Source organism: Dromiciops gliroides, chromosome 5 (assembly GCF_019393635.1).
Source record: "Dromiciops gliroides isolate mDroGli1 chromosome 5, mDroGli1.pri, whole genome shotgun sequence".
Taxonomy (NCBI): domain Eukaryota; kingdom Metazoa; phylum Chordata; class Mammalia; order Microbiotheria; family Microbiotheriidae; genus Dromiciops; species Dromiciops gliroides.
The window spans coordinates 225,293,369-225,318,747 of NC_057865.1; the positions used below are offsets into that span (position 1 = coordinate 225,293,369).

General features: G+C 46.0%; 1 protein-coding gene across 1 annotated transcript in view; it reads right to left on the reverse strand.

Moving 5' to 3' along the window:
- The window catches only part of TIMELESS (timeless circadian regulator), a 32,650-nt gene extending 7,449 nt beyond the window's left edge, over positions 1-25,201 (reverse strand). Inside the window, exons 1-19 of the mRNA XM_043966929.1 lie at positions 25,128-25,201; positions 14,621-14,784; positions 14,161-14,314; positions 13,914-14,028; positions 13,734-13,796; positions 12,922-13,023; positions 12,183-12,338; positions 11,890-12,023; positions 11,595-11,682; positions 11,126-11,302; positions 9,894-10,111; positions 9,553-9,656; positions 8,692-8,861; positions 2,164-2,301; positions 1,930-2,081; positions 1,386-1,483; positions 1,133-1,262; positions 798-999; positions 402-547 (exon numbers count right to left, since the gene is read on the reverse strand). Coding sequence (XP_043822864.1) covers positions 402-547; positions 798-999; positions 1,133-1,262; positions 1,386-1,483; positions 1,930-2,081; positions 2,164-2,301; positions 8,692-8,861; positions 9,553-9,656; positions 9,894-10,111; positions 11,126-11,302; positions 11,595-11,682; positions 11,890-12,023; positions 12,183-12,338; positions 12,922-13,023; positions 13,734-13,796; positions 13,914-14,028; positions 14,161-14,314; positions 14,621-14,717 — 2,444 coding nt within the window. The 5' untranslated portion in view covers positions 14,718-14,784; positions 25,128-25,201. The remainder of the gene's footprint in view (positions 1-401; positions 548-797; positions 1,000-1,132; positions 1,263-1,385; positions 1,484-1,929; positions 2,082-2,163; positions 2,302-8,691; positions 8,862-9,552; positions 9,657-9,893; positions 10,112-11,125; positions 11,303-11,594; positions 11,683-11,889; positions 12,024-12,182; positions 12,339-12,921; positions 13,024-13,733; positions 13,797-13,913; positions 14,029-14,160; positions 14,315-14,620; positions 14,785-25,127) is intronic.
- Between the last annotated feature and the right edge of the window lie 178 nt (positions 25,202-25,379).

Below are 25,379 nucleotides of genomic sequence, written 5' to 3' on the forward strand. Positions count from 1 at the left end.
CTTCCCTCCCTTCCCTAGATGCAGTTAAGGATATAAGCAGCATCTTTCTATGTCATTTCCACATCAGGAGCTGGGGGTATTTCAGGTGGAGGGTAAATGGACTGAGAGAATACTGGGAAGGAAAGGGCAAGGGACCATAAGGAGAAAGCAGTTCAGCCAAGATGCCCTGGAGACAAGGGGGTACAGGCTCTGCCCTCCATTTTGTGCAGGGCACAATGCGATACAGTCACATTCCTAGGAATTCTTGAGGTTTCTCCAAATAGTCTTGAGATGGGGCGGTGATCCTGCCTGCCTAGGAGCTAGGAGCACAGCTCTCCCTCTACAAGAGCTTTTCGAAGCTTCCCTGGACTCTCTGTCCCCCTACCCCCCGACCCCTGACACTTTAGCCTGCCTATACTTACTCAGCGTCCAGAGACCCATAGCCCTCGGTCATCTCCCGCACGACAGCTGTGTTCTTCCAGAAGAGAAGTTCCACAAAGGCCTTGCGGTTGACTTCAGTCAATGCAAAGAACTTGGCCAGTACATATCTGGCAAAAGTGACCAACTCCTGGGGGGAGGGGAGGGCCATAGGGGCAGGACGGGGTCAGGCACTCGGCCCACTTCACTGTAGCCCTGGCCCCGCTTGCAGCAGCCTTCCCAGCCCCCACACCCTCAGTTCCCTTCTTTATCTTCCCAGATCTCTTCCCTCGTCCGGCCCGTCTCCCTTCATCCTTTTTTCTCCACCGACATCTTTGTCCCTCCGCCTTTCCCCTAGTACATGGCTCCCTCCATTTCCACCCCCCTCCATTTCCCCTCACTTTATAGGCTCCAGCAGCAGGGTCACTAAATAGCCGATTAAAGAGAGAGAAGAGGGAGATCTGGAAGAGCAAGGCTTCCATTTTGAGATCGTGGGCCAGTCGGTGCAGCATCTTAACCACACAGTGATTGGTATGGGCGCTGTTCTTCTGGTAGTTCTGCAGTAATAGCACATAGGCTTTGACAACAGCTGAGCACGCAAACCTAGAGTCAGACGGAAAAGAGGAGAGAGAGGTTTTCAGGAGTCAGACAGGCTCCTGCCCTCTCCTTGTGCCCATTGAGACCTCTCCCCCATCTACCATCTCTCTCGCTCTCTCTCTCTCTCTCTCTCTCTCACCGCCTCAGGTAGTCCAGGAAGTTAAACTCCTTCTCCAAAACCTGGACAGCCTGCAGCTCCTCTTCTTCCTCTTCTTCCTCTTCTCCTTCTTCTTCCTCCCCTCCACCTTGTTCTTCAGGCTCCTGCTGCCCTATCAACAGCGAGGGGAAACAGCAGGGGGTGAGTTGAGGAGTCACCAGCTCTTACCAAATGCTTTTTCATGTTCATTCCCACTATACCGAGAGAAGAGGAGAATATGAAGCCAGACACTCACGAGGAAGTGGGGCAGAGAAGATCTGCCTCAGCAGCTCAATTTCTTCCTCCAAGGAAAACTCTGGGGAGCCAAATATATCCCCTTCTGGCCACACTTCTCTGGAAAATAAGAGGAAAGCTTCAGGTACTGTTCAGGGCAGACATGGTATCTGGAAGGAGTGAGCATGAACAGAATCACTCCCTTTGTTGGCCATGAAAGCAATAAGGCCTAGGTACCTTTGAGAATTAAAGTTCAAATGCTAGGGGGAGCTAGATGGCACAGTGGATAAAGCACCAGCTCTGGATTCAGGAAGACCTGAGTTCAAATCCTGCCTCAGACCCTTGACATTTACTAGCTGTGTGATCCTGGGCAAGTGACTTAACCCTCATTGCCCCACCAAAAAAAAAAAAAATTCAAACGCTAGGGGCCCCTGTACTCAGGACACAGCTTCAGAGAATCTGACTTGGTTTTTGGCCTGCAGCAGACCAGAAAAGACTACCACCACTATAGCCGAAGGAGTGTCTCTCCATGGAGGCCCAGGAAGATAAACGGGCAGGGCTCTAACCTGGCTGACCGAAGGAGGGTTAGCGCCTCAGGAGCCTGACCAGCCAGAAGACTGTCTTGGATCCGCACCATAGCTTCTGTCCGCTGTTCTTCCACGGGCACCTCTGAAGCTGCGTCAAAGGGAACCACGGAGTCCAGCAAGAGTTCAGAATTCTAGGGAAGGACAGGCTTGTGAAGGCGAGAAGGAGAATGTTTTCTGGCTCTTACCCCAGTTGTAGTCTGTGTAGACACCCACCTGGGCACAGTGCTTCAGCTGCTCAGCCAGGGCAGGCCACATGGCCTCCATCTCCTCTGGATGGTGGGGAACATTTCCAGCAGAGGCTGGGGCCTGCGTGCGTGCCCTCTTTTTCTTCTTCTTTCTCCTTCTTTTGTTCTGTTGGGGAGGCAATGCTTTGAGCATAAAGTTGGTGTTGGAGGTGGAAGCATTAGTTCTATCATAGTTGGCAGGACACCCAGGGTGGCCAATCCTCCCCTCTCAGGGCAATGCCTGAAAGTCTCTCCTCATCATTCGTCCCCCGTCCCTTTATGGGGTACATACAAATGGGACATAATATGTACTAGCTGCCTGGAGTTCACATTGAATAGAGGAAGCATGGTATAGTGAGTGGCTTGCTAGACTGGAGTCAGGAAGGGCTGGGCTCAAATCTCACCTGACACTTGTTAGCTATGAGATCCCGGGCAAGTCATATAACCTGAGACTCAGTTTCCTCATGTGTAAAATAAGGATAATATTAGCACTTACCTTAATTGGGTTGATGTGAGCAAATCAGATACTTGTACAAAGAGCTTTGTAAACCTAAAGTGCTATATGCATTTTGTTTGTTTATTATAATATCAAGAGATAATGTGGTACAATGGATTGACAGCCAGCCATGGAATCGGGAAGACCTGGGTTCAAGTCTCACCTCTGTCACATACGCATACTGTTTGTGTGAGCCTGGTCTGGATAATTCTACAACTAAGTTGCAGGAAAGGTGCCAATCTGCCTAAGTGAAGGGAATTTCCTCAATGGGAATTCTGTGTGCCAACACAACTAAGGAGTCACTCCAAAAAGAAGTCTCTGCTTGAACTGACAGACGAGTTGGGTGACTGACAACACGCCTAGAGCCCTATCAGGAAAATAGCCTCATTTACAGGTTCCTTTGAGTCTTCAGTCATGACAGCCCTTCCTTTTTTTTTTTTTTTAAGTGAGACAATTGGGGTTAAGTGACTTGCCCAGGGTCACACAGCTAGTAAGTGTCAAGTGTCTGAGGTCGAATTTGAACTCAGGTCCTCCTGACTCCAGGGCCGGTGCTCTATCCACTGTGCCACCTAGCTGCCCCTCCTGACAGCCCTTCTAACAAGGTCTTCCTGACAGAGTGTCACACTGCAAAAAAACGTTACAGCAAAAAGCTTGCACTTATGGTATCCATTCTCTTTTCTCATGCTCTAAAGCCTAACTATAACAACAACAACAACAACAACAACAATCCAAAAATAAAATGTAACTATTGTCCTGGGCTCTGCCCTCTTCTCTGTGGCTCCCTTACCTACAGTCTTCAGCTGCTAACCTGAGGCTGATGCGAGGCTCTCTCTCTCCTGCTTCAGTGCATTTCCACACAGTTCTACCAGTTTACCTGGTAGGTACCTCAAGCTCCCTGTGCTTCCACACCTGAACATCTTTAGCCTAGGATCTGCTCTTCCTTTGAACATCCCTATTCCTGTTATAGGCATCACTGTCACATGAGCATCACTCACGTGCTTCAAACCATGGGGTCCTTTTTGATACTGCTCTTTTGCAACCCCACTTAACCATCCAATCAATTTCTAAATCCAATGGATTGAACATCCCAGTATATCACCTATCTATCCATCTCCTCTTTTCCATTTGAGGGGGCAGAAGTTCATCATGACTAGAGGGTGAGGCTCAGTTAGGAAGGCCTGGATGTGAATCTTACTTCTGATATTTACTAGTGGGGTGACACAGGCAAGCCACTTGAAGATAATGCCACCTCTGTACTACCTAAATTGTGGCACTGATATAAATCAAAGAATGAGATAACGGGCAAACCACTCCAGTATCTGCCAAGAAAAATCCAAATGAGGTCACAAAGAGTTGGACATGACTGAAAACAAGTTCTTTGACCTTTGACTAGTCACTTGCCATCTATGTCTCAAAACACCCACTGGGTCTTATCTACTAAGTCATAGAAAGCTTATGATTTGTCTCAGTGCCTACAAGAAACTGATGAAATCACAGCTCCTTTCCGTGTCATAATTCTTTATGGTTCTCCTACTATACTGTGAGTTCCCTGAGGGCATGCATATTATTTATTTTGTATCACCCTCAGTGCCTATCAGAATACCTTGATAGATAGGAAGTGCACAAGAGGATCAGATTTAGAGCTGAGAAGATTAAAATTGATCTTGTATCATTCTGTTGTTGTTTGTCCTTTATTTTACTTTTTTAATAATATTTTATTATTTCCCCCAATTATATGTGAGGACAAATTTTTTTTTTTGGGGGGGGGTGAGGCAATTGGGGTTAAGTGACTTGCCCAGGGTCACACAGCTAGTAAGTGTCAAGTGTCTGGGGGCAATTTTTAACATTCATTTTTTACAAAATTTGGAGTTCCAAATTTTCTCCCTCCCCTCTTCCTAAAACAGTAATTTGATATAGGTTATATATGTGCAATCATGTTAAAACATATTTCCATATTAGTTATAGTCATGAAAGAACAAAGCAAAAGAAAAAAAAGAGTGAACATAGTATGTTTTGATCTTCATTTAGAATCCATCAGTTTTTTCTCTGCATTTTGCATCATGAGCCCTTCTGAATTGTCTTAGATCACTGTATTGCTGAGAAGAGCTAAGTCATTCATAGTTGATCATTACACAATGTTGCTGTCACTGTGTACAATGTTCTCCTGGTTCTGCTCATTTTACTTTGCATTAGTTCATACAAGTCTTTTCAGGTTTTCTGAAATCTGCTTGCTCATTACTTCTCTTTTCCTTCCTTCTGCAGGGCAATGAGGATTAAGTGACTTGCCCAGGGTCACATAGCTAGTAAGTGTCATGTGCCTGAGGTTGGATTTGAACTCAGGTCCTCCTGAATCCAGGGCTGTTGCTTTATCCACTGCACCACCTAGCTGCCCCCTCATTATTATTATTTTTTTTTTTTGCGGGGCAATGGGGGTTAAGTGGCTTGCCCAGGGTCACACAGCTAGTAAGTGTCAAGTGTCTGAGGCCGGACTTGAACTCAGGTCCTCCTGAATCCAGGGCTGTTGCTTTATTCACTGCGCCACCTAGCTGCCCTCCCCTCATTATTTCTTACAGCACAATAGTATTCCATTATATTCATATACCACAGCTTGTTCAGCCATGCCCCAGCTGATAGGCACTCCCTCAATTTGCCACCAGGAAAAGAACCATACAATTTTCTTGTTGATCCTATTTACAAGTAATTGATTTTGCCCTGTAAATTCTTTTGTCCTCTAACTGCTTAAATCATGGTTCTTTGTCTCTGAACTTAGTTCACATTTCATCTGGCCTGAAATGGGTTAAGTTTAAAAATACAGCTCTCCTGATGCAAATTAAAATAACTCTGAGGTATCATCTAACACCTATCAGATTGGGTAATATGAGAAAAAAAGGAAAATAATAAATGTTGGAGAAGCTGTGGGAAAATTGGAACACTAATGCATTGTTGGTGGAGCTGTGAACTGATCCAACCATTCTGGAGAGCAATTTGGAATTATGCCCACAGGGCTATAAAGCTGTGCATACCCTTTGACCCAGCAATACCACTTTTGAGTCTTTTCCCAAAGAGATCATAAAAAAGGAAAAAGGACCCACATGTACAAAAATATTTATAGCTGCTCTTTTTGTGTGGCAAGGAATTGGAAGTTGAGGGGGTGCCCATCAATTGGAGAATGGCTGATCAAGTTGTGGTATATGAATGTAATGGAATTCTATTGTGCTTTAAGAAACGATGAGCAGGAGGCATTCAGAGAAACCTGGAAGGACTTGCATGAACTGATAATGAGTGAGATGAGCAGAACCAGAACATTATACACAGTATCATCAACATTATGTGTTGATCAACTATGATAGACTAGATTCATCTCACCAATCCAATGGTACAAGAAAGTTCCAAAGGACTCATGATGGAAAAGGCTCTCCAAATCTAGAAAAAAAAACCAAAAACCTGCGGAATATGGATGCTGATTGGACCATACTACTTCTTCTGTTTTTGATGCTGTTGTTTTTCTTTTTTGAGGTTTTCCCTTTTTGCTCTTATTCTTCTCTTATAACATGACTAATGCAGAAATATATTTAATGTTATTATACATATATATAAAACCTGTATCATATTACCTGCTCTCTAGGGGAGGGAGGGAGAAAAATTTGAAATTGGAAATCTTATATATATAAATAAATGTTGAAAACTATCTCTACATGTAACTGGAAAATAATAAAATACTTTTATCAGGAAAAAAAAAATACAGCTCTCCTGCCTAAAGAATGTAGCTGACCTTAGAGAATGTGTGAGAGAGCAAGGGGGTTTAGGCCTCCTGTCTTTAGGGCACCAAGCTATACTTCAAGGATGTCTGGTTTGCTGTCCAATAGTCTAGGCTGCTATCTCACACCTGGATTCAAACAAGAGCACTTCTTAGTCTTATGAGAGAAATGGGGTCATTGCTAGCTCATTATGAAATTTTCAACCAATCATGTTGTTCCCTGTGCCTCAGCTCTATAACCAATCATGTTGCCCTTAATCCCATGATGTCACCTACCCTGCTCTGTTCTTTGATCTGGACCCCCCCCCCAAACCCTATTAAAGGGGAACTGTCCTTCTCCTCACCATTAATGGGGACAAGCCATTGGCCCATTTATTAACAAGTAGCATGCCCCTGCTATTAAAAGTAATCTGGCGTGGAGATCTGCCTCAGCTTACTCTTCTGTTAAAGTCTCAGGTACAATAGATAGAAGGGTCAATAAGTTCAATGCCTTCATTTGATGGATGAAGAAACTGACCCTCAGGGATGTTAAGTGTCTGAGGCTGGATTTGAACTCAGGTCCTCCTGACTCCAGGGCCGGTGCTCTATCCACTGCGCCCCCTAGCTGCCCCTATACTGTTCTTTTTTTAAAAAATGTCTCTGGAGAAGCTGCTGTGATTAATAACATACACATTCATTTGTATGCATTACTGAATACATAGCATAGGATACTTAGTACAACTACTATCATGGGGAAGTTCACACAAAAAAATTTTGATATTAAAAAAGTTTTCCAGGCGCAGCAAGGTTGGGAACAACGCACTCCCTCCACTAGACTGTGCTGCCTCCCAAGAGACAAATCATAGAAACATTATAATCTAATTATTTTTTGTTTGTTTTTTGGTGAGGCAGTTGGGGTTAAGTGACTTGCCCAGGGTCACACGGCTAGTAAGTGTTAAGTGTCTGAGGCTGGATTTGAACTCAGGTCCTCCTGACTCCAGGGCTGGTGCTCTATCCACTGCGCCACCTAGCTGCCCCCTATAATCTAATTATAAAATTTCAGTAGTATGTTTGGACTGGGTTAGCCAGAATTAGGTGGGGTAGGGCAGGAGGGAGGGAACAGTGTGGCAAGTTTGGTGTGATTTGGAACACTAACAAGTCCTTGCCACATTCACTCAGAGAGAGAGAAGGTGCAGAGTTCTGGATTGGTTGGATTTGGATTGTTAGAGAAAGTAAGAAGGATGAGCTCCCTATGAAAGAGAGAGATTCAGAGAAACCTGGGAAGACTTATATGAACTAATACAGAGTATAAAGTAAGCAGAACCAAGAGAACTAACTACATAATAACCACAACATTTTAAAGGAGAACAACTGTGAAAGAAAAGAATTTTGATTAATGGAACAATCAATCCCAACTCCAGAAGACTGATGAAGTATGCCAAGCACTTCTAGCAGCAGAGGTGATAGCTTCTAGTGTAGGTGCAGAATGAGATATATATATATATATTTCCATTACAACACAAACCTGTTTCGTTTGACTATACTTTTTTGTGTGTGTGTGTGTGTGTGTGTGTGTGTGTGTGTGAGGCAATTGGGGTTAAGTGACTTGCCCAGGGTCACACAGCTGGTAAGTATTAAGTGTCTGAGGCCAGATTTGAACTCAGGTCCTCCTGAATCCAAGGCCAGTGCTTTATCCACTGTGCCACCTAGCTGCCCTCTTGACTATACTTTTATTACAAGGGAAGATGGAGGAGAAAAAGGCAAGGGGTAGAGGAGAGTACGAATCATGCTAAAAAAAAAGGAAGAGAGGAAAAAAGAAACATCCATGAAGCACTGAAAAAATAGAGAGGAGACCAAAGTGGAGGTCACACACAAGCAGGTACTACTAACGTTGGGACTACCATTCAATTCATAACATATTAAAAAGAAGATGAGGGGGCAGCTAGGTGGTGCAGTGGATAGAGTACTGGCCCTGGATTCAGGAGGACCTGAGTTCAAATCCGGCTGTAGATACTTGACACTTACTAGCTATGTGACCTTTGCCAAGTCACTTAACTCTCACTGCCCCGCAAAAAAAAAGAAAGAGAGAAAAAAAGAAGATGCTACAGGTAGTAGATTCACATTTTCATGTATAATCCCTATTTCCTAGTTTTCTTCATATATGGAAATGTTCCTGTTTGTGATGATTTTCTAATTTATAATTTTAAAACTTTTTTTGGAGGAAAAAAAAAGTGAAAAAGGATGATCTCCTTCCTCTAAACCACTGCCCTCCCAACCCCTAATACCTGAACCATTAGATTTCCACGGTTTCGGCAGAAACGCTCTAGCATCTTAAGGAAGAGATGCGTTGTCTCCACCAGGTCACAAAGATAGGAGCGGGGCTGACGGGTTTCATCAAATTTCCGAAAGAGAGTCAGGAATAGTTCTCTGTACTCCATTATGTAGAAGACATTGTCTAGAAAGAAGCAAAGAGATATGAGAAAATAATTATTAATAATGAATTTCTAGGAGAAACCCAGATGTGTTTAGTGTTAGCTGCTCTCTTCCCCTCACCAGAAACCAGCAGGGTTGAGCCTTCAGTTTAACAAAAGGAATGCAGATTGATCCTTTGGATTAGCTAGGGTAAGAGGCACACCTAGATAGTTACAATTTGATCTCTAGACCACCTCCCAAGTCATGTCAATCAATGGAGCTGAATGATGCTAATCAATTAGCTTGGACCAGTGTGTGATGACCCGCCTCTACCAAAGAGAAGATAAAATCCCCGGTCATGACAGGGTCTCTCTCTTGTCTCTTGGCTCTCTTCTTCCCAGGACTCTCTTTTATTCTCCATGCTGGGTATGTAATTTTTAGGCCTGTAAGCCTGTGACTAATGGGGAAGTCAGGGAGACACATGGTCAATACTTTATTAATGTGTGATATTAATAATGTTTACTGCCAAACTGGTGCAATAACCATTAATTTCTAAGTAGCAATATTTTAGGAAACCCAGTTTAGTCCCACAATAATTTAAATAACACAGAGATAAGGAGGACTGGTCTAAAGACTTCTACAGAGCTAAAGAAGGAAGGGTAAGAAATAGAGATGACAGAGCAAGATGCTGCTAAGGTGACAGGGAGAGGACTCAGGGACCAAGGCCTGCTTACTCTTGATGATGCGGCTACTTTCCCTCACTGCTTCATCTGCGTGCGTGTCCATCTTGTTCACTGTGGCCAGAAGTTCCTGATAGGCCTTCAAGGCTAGGTGCATCCTGAAGGGTTTGAGAGGAAGGGCACAAAATGAAGAGGAGAAAACGTAGGAATCTGGCAACAAACTTCTCACAATTAGAGGCTGGAAGACCAGCAGTAAGCTGCCCTGACCTTACCCCTAACCTCCTCATTCTGATGACCAGAATCCTGAGCAAAGATGGAGTGCTATCCTGCAGGTCACACAGCCAGAGCCTAGCAATCTAGGACGATCAGGAAGAAATTCTCTCTGTGTAACTCACCGGCGACCCCAGGAGACAGCTTCCTTCCGATCAGTTAGCATCATCTCATAGTAATTGGTGAGGTTCTGTTCAATGAAGTGGAAAGTTCGGACACTGAGAGTCTCAGAAACCAAGCCAGGCCGAAAATTGGAGGCACGGTTGAAGGTCATGAAGAAGGCCAGGGCCCACAGATAGTACGTCTCATCATGTTGCTGAGCCTTCTCCCGGAGCAGGTGGTCCTAAAGCCAGGAAAAAGGAAACCCCATCACGAGAAAATAGCCGTCACTGTACCAGCCTGTTCTGCACCCAATACAAATAACTGAGAGCACCCAGGGTCCTGACTCTCTTGGTCTTCTGAGGTCCCTTCATACCTCCTTATACATGTACTAGGGTCACCCTTCCACATCTTCCTGTCCTTTCATCACTGTTTCTTCCTTCTAGTCATTTCTACTCATAATGTCCTATCATCTCCTGCCAACCCCTCTCTCACGTCAGAGATATTCTCAGGGCTTTTTTTCATCTAAGTCCATATCCTTAAAGCAAATCCCCATGAGTTCCTAGGTGTGTTGTTGTTCAGTCATTTTCAGTTGTGTCTGGATCATGACCCCATTTGGGGTCTTCCTGGAAGAGACACTAGAGTGGTTTGCCATTTTACAGATGAGGAAAATAAGGCAAACGGGGTGAAGCAACTTACCCAGAGGCACACAGCTAGTAAGTGTCTAAGGCCAGATTTGAACTCAGGAAGAGGAGTCTCCCTAACACCAGGCCCAGCGCTCTATCTGCTGCATTGCCTAGCTGCCCAAGTTCCTAATACTCATTTTTTTTTTTTGGTGAGGCAATTGGGGTCAAGTGACTTGCCCAGAGTCACACAGCTAGTAAGTGTTATGTGTCTGAGGCCAGATTTTTTCTTTTTCTTTTTTTGGTGAGGCAATTGGGGTTAAGTGACTTGCCTAGGGTCATACAGCTAGTAAGTGTCAAGTGTCGAAGGCTGGATTTGAACTCAGGTCCTCTTGAATTCAGGGCCAGTGCTCTATCCACTGCGCCACCTAGCTGCCCCATGAGGCTGGATTTGAACTCAGGTCCTCCTGAATCCAGGGCTGGTGCTCTATCCACTGTGCCACCTAGCTGCCCCCCCCCCAATACTCATTTCCTCTCCACCCTCCCCCTGTATTTTCTTGACCTCTCTACCTAGGTTTTCATTCCATCCCTTCAGTCTCTCACTAACCCCTGTACAAACTCTTTCCAAAGTTCACCTTGACCAGGCCCATGAGGCGGTTATAACAGTTCTCCAGGAACTCAGAGCAAAAGTCACGGAGGAAAAGGCGCACATTAAGGGCTGAACGGCGCTGAAGGGTGGGCTCCTGGGCAAGCTGACGTCGCCGGGGCACGTAGCGAGCATCTTTCCCCACATCTGGGCTGTAGGTTTGAAACTAGAGGAGTTAGGAGAGAGTTAAGAAATCATAATGAATGTGGCGCTGGAAGGGACCTCGGTGTCATTCATGGTGCCTCACTCTCCAGCTCCTTCTGCATGTTCTCTGGGGCTATTTTGCTCCCCCTGGTGCTGGGCTTTTAGAGGAGCAGGATACAGCATCTTAGTTCCTAGGCCGGAGGAGACACCCCTGTCCTAGCATTTCCCTTCTAGCAAAGCTTTCTCTTGGTCCCCTCCACTAAGACCATACACCAGCTGCAGCTGCACAGAGAACTTACCACACCTCTACTCACATTGTGTAGACTTTTGTGAAAGACAACATCCCTGTCTCCAATGGATTTCAGCCCTTGGATGACGTAGGATCCCCCAAAGCGAGAATGTCTGTGGAGAACAGACATTTCAGGATGACTTTTCCTTTTCTCTGAAACCTTTCCTCCCATCTCATACCTCCTAAACATTACTCTGTCTCCAGCATTTTGAAAAATAAAATGACCCCAGTGGTATGAATTGTACTTTGTCTGACCACAGATGTTCTCAGCCTGTGAGGCCGAGCCTGAACCCCACGATGGACAGGAGACCCCAGCTCACCTGCTGCTCCGCTGAAGGGCCCGGCTCTTCTTTTCCGCTGTCTCCCTCTGTCGAAGAACTTCCAGCTCTGCCACATCAGCGCCCTGCTCACGCGCTGAGCGTGCCTGCCCCACCACCGCAAGCTGCTCAGGATTCTGGGGGCAGTCAAAAGGATTTCTAAGGTTGTTTACCCCTCTCTCACACCACTCCTCTTGAGGCAGGGTTCCGGCCTCAGAATAGGCGGCCAGTGTGGCACCCAAGTCAGATCACAGTGGCAGAACTATCCAGACCACTGGGCAGGGCTAGGGCCTCACCTGGTCCCGAAACATGAGGGAAATGATTTCTAGCACGTGTAGACTCCACTGCTGTTCAGCTGCAGAGCTGGCCAAGAAGAGCAGCAGGTCATCAAGGCCACTGAGGTGCAAGGCCCAGAGCAGTCGGTCATGGACGCTGGCTTCATCATCGACGTTCTGCACAAGAGAAGGCATTCAGAGTCATGAGAGAGCCCCTCAGCCCTGCTCCCATGCTTCTTCATCCCAGAAAATACCTACGCCTTGCTCTAGCCTTGGCAGGCATGGTCAGGAGAAACAGGGTCAAAACTGGAGTTTGTCTCTTCACCTGAATGTTCTGTCTCCCAGGCAGGAGAGGCGGGGAGGAGGTGGTGGGCAGCAGCGCATCCTTTTTCCCTTTTTCTCTCACGGCTGCCTTTTGGGGGGGGGGGGGGGGGCGGGGCAGTGAGGGTTAAGTGACTTGCCCAGGGTCACACAGCTAGTAAGTGTCAAGTGTCTGGAGGCCGGATTTGAACTCAGGTCCTCCCAAATCCAGGGCTGGTGCTTTATCCACTGCATCACCTAGCCGCCCCCCCTCACTCACCTTTTCTTTTTTTTTTTTCTTTTTCTTTTCTTTTTTAGTGAGGCAATTGAGGTTAAGTGACTTGCCCAGGGTCACACAGCTAATAAGTGTTAAGTGTCTGAGGCCGGATTTGAATTCAGGTACTCCTGAATCCAGGGCCGGTGCTCTATCCACTGCGCCACCTAGCCGCCCCTCACTCACCTTTTCTTGATCAGGGTCAGCTGGGACATGGAGAATGTTTCTAACTAGCAGAAGAATACGCTCAATTAGCAAGTTGTCTTCTTCCTGACGCTCTTCCCAGCCCTGTAAACACACAAGGAAGGTGGCCTGGTCACTTTGTGCGTCTCACCTTATTTGGCAGGTTAAGAGCAGCTTGGGAGGTTGGGAGAAAACCTGGGTATGTATCCCGCTTCTGACACCTACTAGCTGTATGACCATGGACAAGTCACTTTCTATTTCTGAGCTTCCTTATCTATAAAATAGGTGTAATCATACCAGTAGAGTAGGGTTTTTGTGATGCTCAAATGAGTTAATGTGTAAAGTGCTTGGCAAGTCTTAAAACAAGGCATAAATGTCAGTTGGCATCATAAGGGTTAAGGAGATGGAAAAGGATTCTAGAGGCAGCTAGGCAGTGTAGTGGAGAGAGCACTGAGCCTGGAGTCAGGAAGACTCATATTCCTGAGTTCAAATCTGGCCTCAGACACTTACTAGCTGTGTGACCTTGGGTAAATCACTTAACCCTGTTTGCCCCCGGTTTCCTCATCTGGAAAATTAGCTGGAGGAGGAAATGGCAAACCACTCCAGCATCTCTGCCAAAAAAACACCAGATGGGGTCACAAAGAGTTGGACACGACTGAACAAAGGATTCCAAGAAGCACAAGACTTGGAAGAGCTAAATTTAGGGGATTAGACTATACTATCCCTAAAGGCAAGGATCACACTTCTGGTCCTTATATCTTCTAACAATGCCCAGTTTGGGACTCTGAACAGCAGAGATTCAGGACACCACTTACCAGCTGCAACAGCTCATAGAGTGTCTCACTGAGGACCCCAAAGGTCTTCTCATTGGCAAAGGCCTAGGCGAGAAGGGAAGAGGCACAGATGTGAGCCACATGGCATAGAACAAACCCTTTATCCTACCCACATTAAGCACAATCCAACAATTCCCAAGAGTCCCCGAAGAACAGCCTCACTTCTTTGTAGGCTTGCAGGTAGCTTAACACTTGCAGGAAATGATGCCGGAAGCTCGGATCCTGAGGAACTTTGCCAAAGCAGAGCAGGGCTGGCTGTGTCAGGTTCACCATCAGCCTGATAAGGGAAGTGAGAGAATGTCTATGAGGCTCCCTCCCCCACCAAAACAGGGACCACTAGCTCACACCCATGCTAACCCTCCCATGGGGAAGCCACAGGCTGGGGACAAAAGGGTAGTGGGGAACCAACCTGATAACGGCATCGAAGAGTGGCTTGTCCTGGCGGTGCTGGATGAGGATGGGCAGGAGGTCTCCTTGGAGAATCTGGGCTGCCCCAAGCTGCTGCCGCACATCACGCGTCTCATCCTCATACTTCAGGTAGCGGATCAAATCCTTCACGCTCTCTGCAGGGGGAGTAAAAACACCTCCCTGGGAACTGAGAGCAAGGATTCCACTGAAACCCACACCTGTTTCCCATCTAAGACAAGTAGAGGAATTAAAGATTCACCCCCAGGGGCAGCTAGATGGCGCAGTGGATAGAGCACCGGCCCTGGAATCAGGAGTACCTGAGTTCAAATCTGGCCTCAGACGCTTGACACTTACAAGCTGTGTGACCCTGGGCAAGTCACTTAACCCCAATTGCCTCACCAAAAAAAAAAAGTGTCTCCCCCGCTCCCCCTGCAACTTACTTAATACCTAAGGGTTCTTACCTAAGCAATCTGGCTCTTTGTGGTAAATGTCTCCTTCAAGGTACCCAAGGGCACTGCACGTAGCTAGAAGTTCACAGTTCATCATGTACAAGTCCATAAATCACTAGCTCAGCCAGGAGAGAGAGGAGGTCAGTTGACAAAAGAACCAACTGAAATGGGGAGGCCTGAATAGAGAAAAAAGATAGCTTCTGAAGAATCCTTCTCATCTAAGGGGGATGGATACCTGGGACTCAGACACTCAAGTCTTTTCGGTGGTACCACCATCACAGCACCTCATATTCATATTTTATTATTAAAGTTATTAATATTTCAAAAGTTATTAAAGTTTCCAAAGAGTTTTACTCACAACAATCCTATGAGCTAAGTAGTACAAGTGTTATTGTTCCCATTTGAAAGAGACTGGGGGGCACCTAGATGGCGCAGTGGATAAAGCACTGGCCTTGGATTCAGGAGGACCTGAGTTCAAATCCAGCCTCAGACACTTGACACTTAACTAGCTGTGTGACCCTGGGGAAGTCACTTAACCCTCATTGCCCTGCAAAAACAAAAACAAAACAAAACAAAAAATAAAGAGACTGGAAACAGAGGCCCAGAGAAAGGTTAAGAAAAGCCCCAAATCAGCCTTAAAATCCCCATCCATAAAAAAAAAAAAAAAATCAGGGCAGCTAGGTGGCGCAGTGGATAGAACACTGGCCCTGGATTCAGGAGGACCTGAGTTCAAATCCGGCCTTAGACACTTGACACTTACTAGCTGTGTGACCCTGGGCAAGTCACTTAACCCTCATTGCCCTGCCCCCCCCCCCAAATCCCCATCCATCCTTCCAGTGTGATCAAAGCTTCACCTGCCAGAGTTAGAAGCACCTTGCTAAAGTCTTAGGCCTAGGCTCTCTTTGTGGTCCAGTTTAAAGAGGCTCCCCACCAAAGAACTGAGTAAGCATCTTGCCCTGACTCTCACTGACAACTAACTCAAGCTCTGAAGAGATGGGTATGAGGTGCAGGAGCCACCACTACTTAATGGCAAGAAAAGCTCTTTGGGTTAAGAGAGAGACGCATCTGTGAGACAAAGATGGGAAGACATCAATGTTATATATCACAAAATGTTTTCTTTCCCTGTAAGAAATTCTAGTTCACTATCACATCTGGGAAATCCACTCTGCCACCTGCCACCCAACGCTAGGCAGGAGGCTCAGCTTTGAGACTCTACCACATTCTAGTCGTGTCCTGGGGGCCAGAGGGCAGAGTTATAGAGTACCAGCACCTTCTTCATGGAGGAGGCCAGGGCAGAGAATATAGCAGGCAAGATACATGGGGAAAGGTCCTTCACTCCTATTTTGGAAAGACAGAGCTGGGGCAACTAGGTGGTGCAGTGCATAGAGCACCAGTTCTAGTCAGGAAGACCTGAGTTCAAATCTAGTCTCAGACTCTTGACACTTACTAGCTATGTGTGACCCTGGACAAGTCACTTAACCCCAATTGCCTCGGGGGCAAAAAAAAAGGGCAAAAGCTAATCCAGACATCTTTTGTCTAGTCTCCCAGACCTTGGGAATCCCAAGACAAAGTCAGGGGGAGTTGGAGATAGACAATCTCCCCTTTCAGAAGGATTCCCCTTGTTACTAATGTCCCCCAAACCTCACTGGCTATCCACAGGTACCCATCAGGACTTGTGGACATCTCAGAACATGTAACCAGCACCATAAATACATTGATATACCCAGCCTGTTCCCTACCTTGCCTGTGGAGGTAGTTAGAAATACCTGTAGATCATCCCCCCTCAGCACCTTCAGTCACTCTGCTCCCAGCTTCCAGTGGTGTCCCCTAAAGACTTTTTTTACCCTCTGCTGTCCCCATCTCGGGCCTCAGACTCCACCTACTTCCTTAGGGAAATAGGCAGTAGCAGAAGGACCTAGATTAATCCTGATGCTATCTTCCTGCATTTATATAATTGGTCTACTTTCCTAGGCTAGCCCCCTGCCCCCTGCCCCCACCCAGTGGTAACCTACTTTTGGGCTCTGCTCCACTGGGTTGTACAGCTAGCAAAGAGGGTCATTCGCTGGAGACACATAAAAGATGAACGCCTCCTCTCATGTATGTCCCACACCCCAGAGCCCTGGAGACACTGGGGCCCACTGGCTCTCCTCACAGACTCACAGAGAGAAGTTTCCTTCCCATATCTGCTCTCTCCTCCCAAAGCAGGACACAACCAGAGCCAGTTGAATGGTTGCTTAAGCAGTTCATTTCCCTTAGAACGAGACCTGGGATACTGAGGCATTCAGGGGATGGGAAATAGGGAAGGTGGAAAAGTAAGGAAACAAGCATTTATGAAGCTACTCTGTGCCAGGTACTGGGCTAAACGCTTTACAAATATTATCTCATTTGATCCTCACAACAACCCTGAGAGGCAGGGGCTACTATTATCCCCATTTTACAAATGAGGAAACTGAGGCACACAGAAGTTAAGTGACTTGCCCAGGGTCACACAGCTAGTTCAAGCCTGAGGTCAAATTTGCACTCAGGTCTTCCTGCCTCCAGGGTCAGTGCTTTATCCATTGAGCTGGACAGAGCTACCATAAAGGTATCTTTTTATCTTCCAGTTACATGAAAAGATAGTTTTCAACACTTGTTTTTATAAGATTTTGACTTCCAGATTTTTCTCCCTCCCTCCCTCTCTTCCCTCCCCTCTCCCCAAGACAGAAGAGGTTATATATGTGGACAGAACTATCTACTAGTGGTATCACCAAGGGACAGCTATTAACAGTAAGGCACTCCTCTAGATGTTCACAGCACCTTGGACAAGGCCAGAACAGAGGCGCATATTTGGCATTTTCCTCTCTTCTAGCCATATTTATTCCACTTTTTGCTTTTTACCCTTCAAGCTGCTGTATAACTCAATGTCTCAAACAGATCACGGGTTCAGAATAAACCCCACTTCAGCCCCTAATTCTCAGGTGCCCAACACCTCTTCCCACCCTAGCAGCCCTAGATGTACTTTGCATGATGGGGGTTGGGGGAGGGAAGCAAAGAGGAGCAAAAGGAAGGGAGGGAGGGAGAATGTAGCCTTGGGAAGAGGTTATGTAAGAAGTCAGTACATGGGCTCTTGACCCCCTGCCGTGCCTTCAAATCCAGGCTGTGGAACAAAAGATAGGGGAAGAAATGGGTCATGAGGCCTATTGTGTAGCTTCCAGGCCACAGAGTCTGAGGCGGCTCAAACATCTGGGCCCCATTCATTAGAAGGGGCAGGAAAGTAGCTACAGCCTTCCAGCCCCCACACAAGCACACTGCCAAGGAACTAGGCCTTAGAGACAGGAGACCCCCCAGCCCCCACCGACTGGGGGGAGGGGGTCAGCAACTGCTGCCCCTCCAGCCTTTTAGCCTTCAGTTCCTGGAGTGCTTGCCTCCCCACCTGGGCCAGACCGGCTCCCCGAGTCAGAATACTGAGGCTGGGTCCTGGCCCTGCCATTTATTTGCTGAGTAACCACAAACAAGTTACTGGGTCCTAATGTCCTCACTGGCAAAATGTAGATAATACTACTTGTACTCCCTACCTTGTTTATGGGGAACTGTAATACACTACATAAGTGTGAGCGCTTATCTTCACAATCTTCTCTGGTGAAAAAGAATTTTATTTTTATTTTTTTTGGTGAGGCAATTGGGGTTAAGTGACTTGCCCAGGGTCACACAGCTAGTAAGTGTTAAGTGTCTGAGGCCGGATTTGAACTCAGGTCCTCCTGAATCCAATGGTGAAAAAGAATTAAAGCCACTTTAGTTTCTGATCATAAACTGTAGTGACAGCTGGGTGGTACAGCAGATAGAGAGCCAGGCCTAGAGTCATAAAAACCCAAAGCTTCAGATACTTACTATCTGGGTGACCCTGGGCAAGTCACTTAATTTCTTTTTGACTCAGTTTTCTCAACTATAAAATGGATATAATCATAGCACCTATTTCCTAGGGTTGTTGTGAGGATCAAATGAGACGTGTATAAAGCCCTCAATACAGTACCTGTCATATAATAAACACTATAGAAGTATTAGCTATTATTAATTTTAGGGGGTGGAAAGGACCTTAAGAAGTCCAGCTCCCTCATTTCACAGACAAGGAAACTGAGGGTCAGAGTGAACAAGTGATTTGCCCTTTCTTCAGAGTGTAGAGCTCTACCTACTATGCAACACTGCCTTGAGATCACCCTCAGTGCAAAGTCCCTTCTTGGCATGCTATCATCAACCAAAGAGCATTTATTAAGCACCACCATGTGCTGGGCGGGGGGGGGGGGGGGGGGGTTAGGTGGTATTTTGTTTTTTTTTGTTTTGGTTTTTTTGGTGGGGCAATGGGGGTTAAGTGACTTGCCCAAGGTCACACAGCTAGTAATTGTTAAGTGTTTGAGATCAGATTTGAACTCAGGTACTCCTGAATCCAGGGCGGGTGCTTTATCCACTGCGCCACCTAGCCACCCCGATATTTTGTTTTTTAATGAAATAATCACTACTCTCAAGCTCACATTCTGATTCACTGAACGGATCATAGATCCAGAGAAAGGGTAGGAGGAAGGGAGAAGCGATAAACATTTATATGACACACAAAAAAGTATCTCATTTGATCTTCACAACCACCCTGTGAGGCAGGTGCTATGATTCATACCCATCTTGCAGGTGAGGAAACAGGCCCAGGTCCAGCATTTTATCCCTTGTGCCACTAGCTGCCCCTCATTGAATGAATATCATTGTTGCAAGTCTCTGGACGTTTTTCCTTTGGGCTCCAAACATTTAGTCTTTTACAAATCCCTCTATGCAAGAACAGTAAGGATATAGGAGACATGAGGGGCACGGTATAATCAGACAGGCAGGCAACAATTACTCTCTTCCCAGACATAATTCTACCAATTCAAGTGTAGATGAATCCTCATCGTCCCTCATCCCTCTCTTTAAAAGCCTATGATCTAGGGGCAGCTAGGTGGCACAGTGGATAGAGCACCGGCCCTGGAGTGAGGAGTACCTGAGTTCAAATCCAGCCTCAGACACTTAACACTTACTAGCTGTGTGACCTTGGGCAAGTCACTTAACCCCAATTGCCTCACTAAAAAAAAAAAAAAGCCTATGATCTAAGCTTTAGTGTTTTACTAGACTCTAGGCCTTTCATCTTTAGTATCACTTTTATCAATGTAAATGAAAGCTTTTGAAATAATCCAACCCTTCAGAGTTCTCATGAAGATCAGAGGTTCCCTTTGGTGTTTAGGTACTGGATGGACACCAGAGGAGAATGAGACTTCCCACATGCAGACCCCCCCCCCCATCATGTGTGTCTGCCTCTCCAGAAGAAATGCACACATCTGCAGTTTCTTTCTGCTCTAACCTAAGAATCCACATTGCTCTCCACACTTGGAGCTTCACAACTGAACCTTTCCGGGATGCTAAGCAGGGTTTCCATCTCCCAGCTTCCTTCTCAGTGAGTATGCCAAAGTCCAGAGTTGCCATCTTTTGGAGGGGATCAGTGACTATTTTCAACCTGTCTCCAACCTTTCGTGGCTACTCATTGTCTTTACAATAAAATACTCATCCTTGAAAACTCCATTCTCTGACCCCAACCCCGGTTTGATTTCATCCTTTCCCACCTTCTCCAGTAGAATGCCCTTGATATCATCCATTTCGGCCTTTTTACTGGCTCTTTCCTTGTGGCCCACAAACAGGCTCGTCTCCCCTGACCTTAAAAAAGGAGATCTTTGGGGGCAGCTAGGAGGCACAGTGGATAAAGCACCAGCCCTGAATTCAGGAGTACCTGAGTTCAAATCCGGCCTCAGACACTTGACACTAGCTGTGTGACCCTGGGCAAGTCACTTAGCCCCCAATACCCCCCCCCCAAAAAAAGAGAGAGATCTTTGCTGATGTCCACAGCTGCAGCCACCTCCTCTCCCCCCAAATCACCTTGTAATTTACCTTGTAAACATGTTGTATTATGTGTATATGTCGTATTGCCTGTAAAATGTAAGTTCCTTGAAGGCAGAGACCTCAAGTATTGCACTGCAGCTCTGTATTTCACCGAGCAAACCATAGGCATTTAACAAATGCTTGTTGAGTTAAAAAAAAAAAACTCTCTACCATCCCCACTAGCCATCACCCCAGATCTCTCCTCCATTTTCCAGTCTCTACTTTTCCTCTCACTCTCTTCTTTACCCTGTGCAGTCTGGTTTCCAACCTCATCACAACTGAAACTGCCCTTTCCATCATTAGCAAAGATCTCTTAACTGCCAGACCTATTAGCCTTCTCCTGGTGGACTTCTTGGTAGCATCTAACCCCACTCCGCCCCCTCTGCTCCTTGATACTCTTCCCTCTTTGGATTTCCACGGTACCACTCCCTCCTGGTTCTCCCCCTCCTTGTTTCAGTCACCTTTGCGGGATCCGTGTCACACCTACTAAGCATCCCTGTACTCTAAGGCTCCTCCACCTCTTTTGTCTCTATGCTCTCAGCGACCTCACCAGCTCTCAAAGCTTCAATTACCTTTACAGACAGCTCCCAAATCTCTGTTCAGTTTCTCTCCTGAGCTTCCAGAGGAACTGCTCGTTAAATATTCCAAACTAGATGTCCTGTAGACATCTCAAACTCAAAATTAGCTCGTTATCTTACCCCCAAAGTCCACCCTGATCCCACACTTGCCTATTACTCTTTTTTGTTTGTTTTTTTGTGGGGCAATGAAGGTTAAGTGACTTGCCCAGGGTCACACAACTAGTGTCAAGTGTCTGAAGATGGATTTTGTGTAATATAAGATTCTAAATGTGGATTCTAATCTGTTCCCCCAGTTTGGGGGAAACTGACTAAAAATCACTGATAAAACGAGTTTAGGTTTTTAAGGGTTTATTGGAAAATAGAAAGAAAAAGATTGAGAACAGAATTCTAACAGCCTGGCATTCCTATCTTTCCTCAAATTTCCTGTGAAGTCCTCTGCCGCCACCACCATCAAGTCAGGAAGCCAAAAGGCCCAGCGCTCTCTGCGCAGGCTCCCTTTCCTCCTTCCTGTCTCCTCCCAGACCATAGGAGGCTCCTCAAGTTGATTGGCTGGTAGCCTTGATAGACAGCACCCATGAGTAAACGTCATTTCCTGACACCAAGGAAAAGCCACAATGCCTCTGAGGCATTTTCCTCATGGTGGAGCTTTCCCACAGCAAGTCTCCAGTAGGTGGCGTCATTCCAATCATTACAATTTTAACTCAGGTCCTCCTGAATCCAGGGCCAGTACTTTATCCACTGGGCCACCTAGCTGCCCCCTTCTTATGTTTTTTGTTTGTTTGTTTTGCCTATTACTCTTGAGGATACCACCACCCTTCTAGTCTCCCAGGTTCACAAGCTTGGCATCATCTTTGACTTCACACATTCACTCACCCCACATACCCAATCAGTTGCCAAATCTTGCTTCTACCTCCATAACATCTCTGGGATACATCCCCTCCTCTCCATTCACATAACTAGTGCCCTAGTTCAGGTCGTAATCATATATGCCTGGATTATTGATGTAGCCTCCCTGCTTACACATTCTGATCCATTCTCTGTACCATAGTGATTTTTCCTAAAATGCAGGTCTGACTATATTATCATGCCCCTCCCTCTCCCCTAACTCAATAAACGCCAGGGGTTCTCTATTTTCTCTGGGATCAAATATCAACTCCTCTGCTTGGCATTTAAAGCATTTCAAGACCCTTCTTACTTTTCCAGTCTACTTACTTAAGTATTACACCTCTCCACCAATCTTTCTACAGATACCCAGGCCCCATTTGCCCAACAGGGAAAATTTACGGTTCCTAAGCAACAATTTTCATGCGAGGAGGACTCTTGCACCCTACCCTCCCAACTCTTCGAGATAGAAGTTAGGAAAACCAAATTTACAGCAATGAGATCCTGGCTAGTGTTTTAAATATAACCCATTTCCAAGACTACAGGGACTCCACTGTTAATAGTGAATAGAGATTTATTTTTGCCTAGTTGGGAGGATAAAACATATACAAACATAAAGGGCAGCTAGGTGGCACAATAGATAAAGCACTGGCCCTGGATTCGGGAAGACCTGAGTTCAAACTTGGACTCAGACACTTGACACTTACTAGCTGTGTGACCCTGGGCAAGTCACTTATCCCTCACTGCCCCACAAAAAACAAACAAACAAAAACCAGAAAACAAACATGAAAAGATAACTAAGACAATCATAAAGGCAAAAATGAGTGTTTTTGACAATAGTTGATATAGGAATTCAGGAGGGAGAGGTTACTTCCAACTGAAATGATCAAGGGGGCCTTTATATAGGAGGTAGGTTTTGAGCAAGGCCAGATATGAACAATTGAAGAGAATTTTTAATGATAAAATTATTGGGGGAGGGGGGCTTGGGGCAGGGGATAAACATAGGGAAACAGAAGAACATAAGAAAGTAATTTTGAGCCAGATTATGGAGGTTCCTCATAAAAATCACTGATTTAGAGCAGGAAAGGATGTTAGAGGTCATCTAATCTAACCGAAAACTTTACAGTTGAGGAAATAGAGGCACAGAGGGATTAAGTTACTAGCTCCAGGGATAGGGAATAAATGACAGAGCGAGGAGGGAAATCCAGATTCTCTGACTGTAAATTCACCACCCCTTCCACTCCACAATGTTTCCTCCTCCAATACTAGGTTAAGGAGTTTGGATTGTGGATCCACTAAAAATTTTTGAGCAGGGGAATGGAATAATCAAGGCTAGGTTGTACTTATACACTAGTTAACAGGAATGCTCTGGGGAGAGCAGGAAAGAGTTTAGAAGGAGGATGAGGACTGAAACAGGAAGGAGTGCAACTAGAGGTACGAGTCCTAAAATAATGGTCTATTCTTAGAGGAGAGGGAGAGTTTCTGATGATGGAAAAATGAGAAGTCTGCTCACTACCTAAGCATTAATTACTCTAAAGATCCAGCTCTGTATCTGGACAAAAATTGCCTTTGGCCCTCCGGTCTACAGAGCTAATGTGTCTATACCAGCAAAGGTTAGAAACATTTAAGAAACTGACAACTTTCTCTGTTTTGATTTTTTGTTGTTGTTGTTTATCCAGGAGTAATTGAATGACTTGTTGACTAGGGTAAAGAGAAAGGACATATTTGGAAATCAATGTGAAAAAAAAATTAACATGGGAATCTGTTGGTTGAGGCCCACACACATTCAGTGCTTAGTAAAGGCATTCTTTATAATGACCTTTCAACTGGGGTAACAATTTCATCTGCTGGGGGCACCTCAAATCTGAAATGACAGGGACAGAAATGGAGAACAAGATAATTAAATGATTGTCTAATTCACAGAACTCACACTGATATAACTGTTTCAAAGTTTAAACACACTGATTTAAAGTTTACAATATACTTTCCCCATAACCTCTCCATAGATGATAATAGTAATAATTCTAGTTCTTTTTATTTCACTTGAATAAGTTCCTACAAATTTTCCAGATTTTTCTGAATCCATCCCTTTGGTCATGTCTTACAGCATAATCATATTCCCTTACAGTCATATAATAACCAACATTTATATAGCAATTTGTACAGTATAATAATAAACTAGCATTTATGTAGCACTGCACTTTAAAGTTCGCAAAGCACTTTACAATTATTATCTCATTTTAACCTTACAATAACACTGCCAGGGAGATGCTGTTATTTAACCAACATTTTACAGATGAGGAATTTGAAGCTGAGAGAGGTTAAGTGACTTGCTCAGGGGTCACATAGTTAATGAATGTCTGAGGCTGAATTCCAACTCAGGTCTTCCCGACAGACTCTGACACACACACACAGACAGTGACAGAAACACAGAGTCACCCCACCCCGACCCCCTCCACAAGGTCTATCAAGCCTTAATCTGAATGAAGTGGGCAAAGTCGAGTGAACAGGCAATTTATCCTATCTAGCTCTTGTTTGTTGACTGTGAGCTCCTTCGGCGCAGGGGCTGACTTTTGTCTTTCTTTGAATTCCCAGGGCTTAGCACAGTTCGCAGCACATAGTAGGTGCTTATTGTGCCGTGACACTTCTCTGTCCCAGGACCCTATCTAGCGAGCGGCAGGCGCTTTAACAAGCTCCAAGGACGCGAGAAGACAGGCTCTGGCTTCCTGGGGTTCATTTCTGCTCTTCCAAACCTTTTCCCACCAAGGCCAAGAGTGAATTCTTTTGCCCTCCTCCCCCGCCCCTCCCCCTCTTCAGGGGTTTCTCCCACCACCCCTCAGCAGAGAAATACTGGCAGGAAAGAAACCAGAGCGCCAGCAGGAGGAACCACAGGCTTCTGCGCAAGCGCGAATCTCCGCCCCCATTCTATAGCGCTCCAGCTGGAGCAACCACACGCTGCTACGCATGCGTGAACCCCCCCCCCCCGCCCCGGTTAAGTAGAGAAATAGTAGAAAAGCAATAGTTTAGGGTGAGTTCCCCCTGCACCCCCCAGTCGCAGGAAGGGCATCGACAAGACCAGGGGCCAAGCACACTCCTGTCGAGTGCCCACCTCCTCCGCTGTACGCACTCACCACTCCGCCTCGGGTCCCCCAGCTCCCGAGAAGGAGCCGGCTCCCGGAGCCCGCTGGGCCGGCGCTCTTTCCCGCCACTAGACTAGGTGGGACCATCCATTTACTGGAGGGGGGAAGGGGCGGGGCCAGACTAGTCTATCGCGTCGGAAGAGTGGTTTGGTCCAGCGCGAGCTGCTGCTGCGCCTCTGTGCGGGGCTGAAACTGACTCACGAAAGTGACTGTCAGTCCTCGGGGGACTTCCCCACGTAGAGT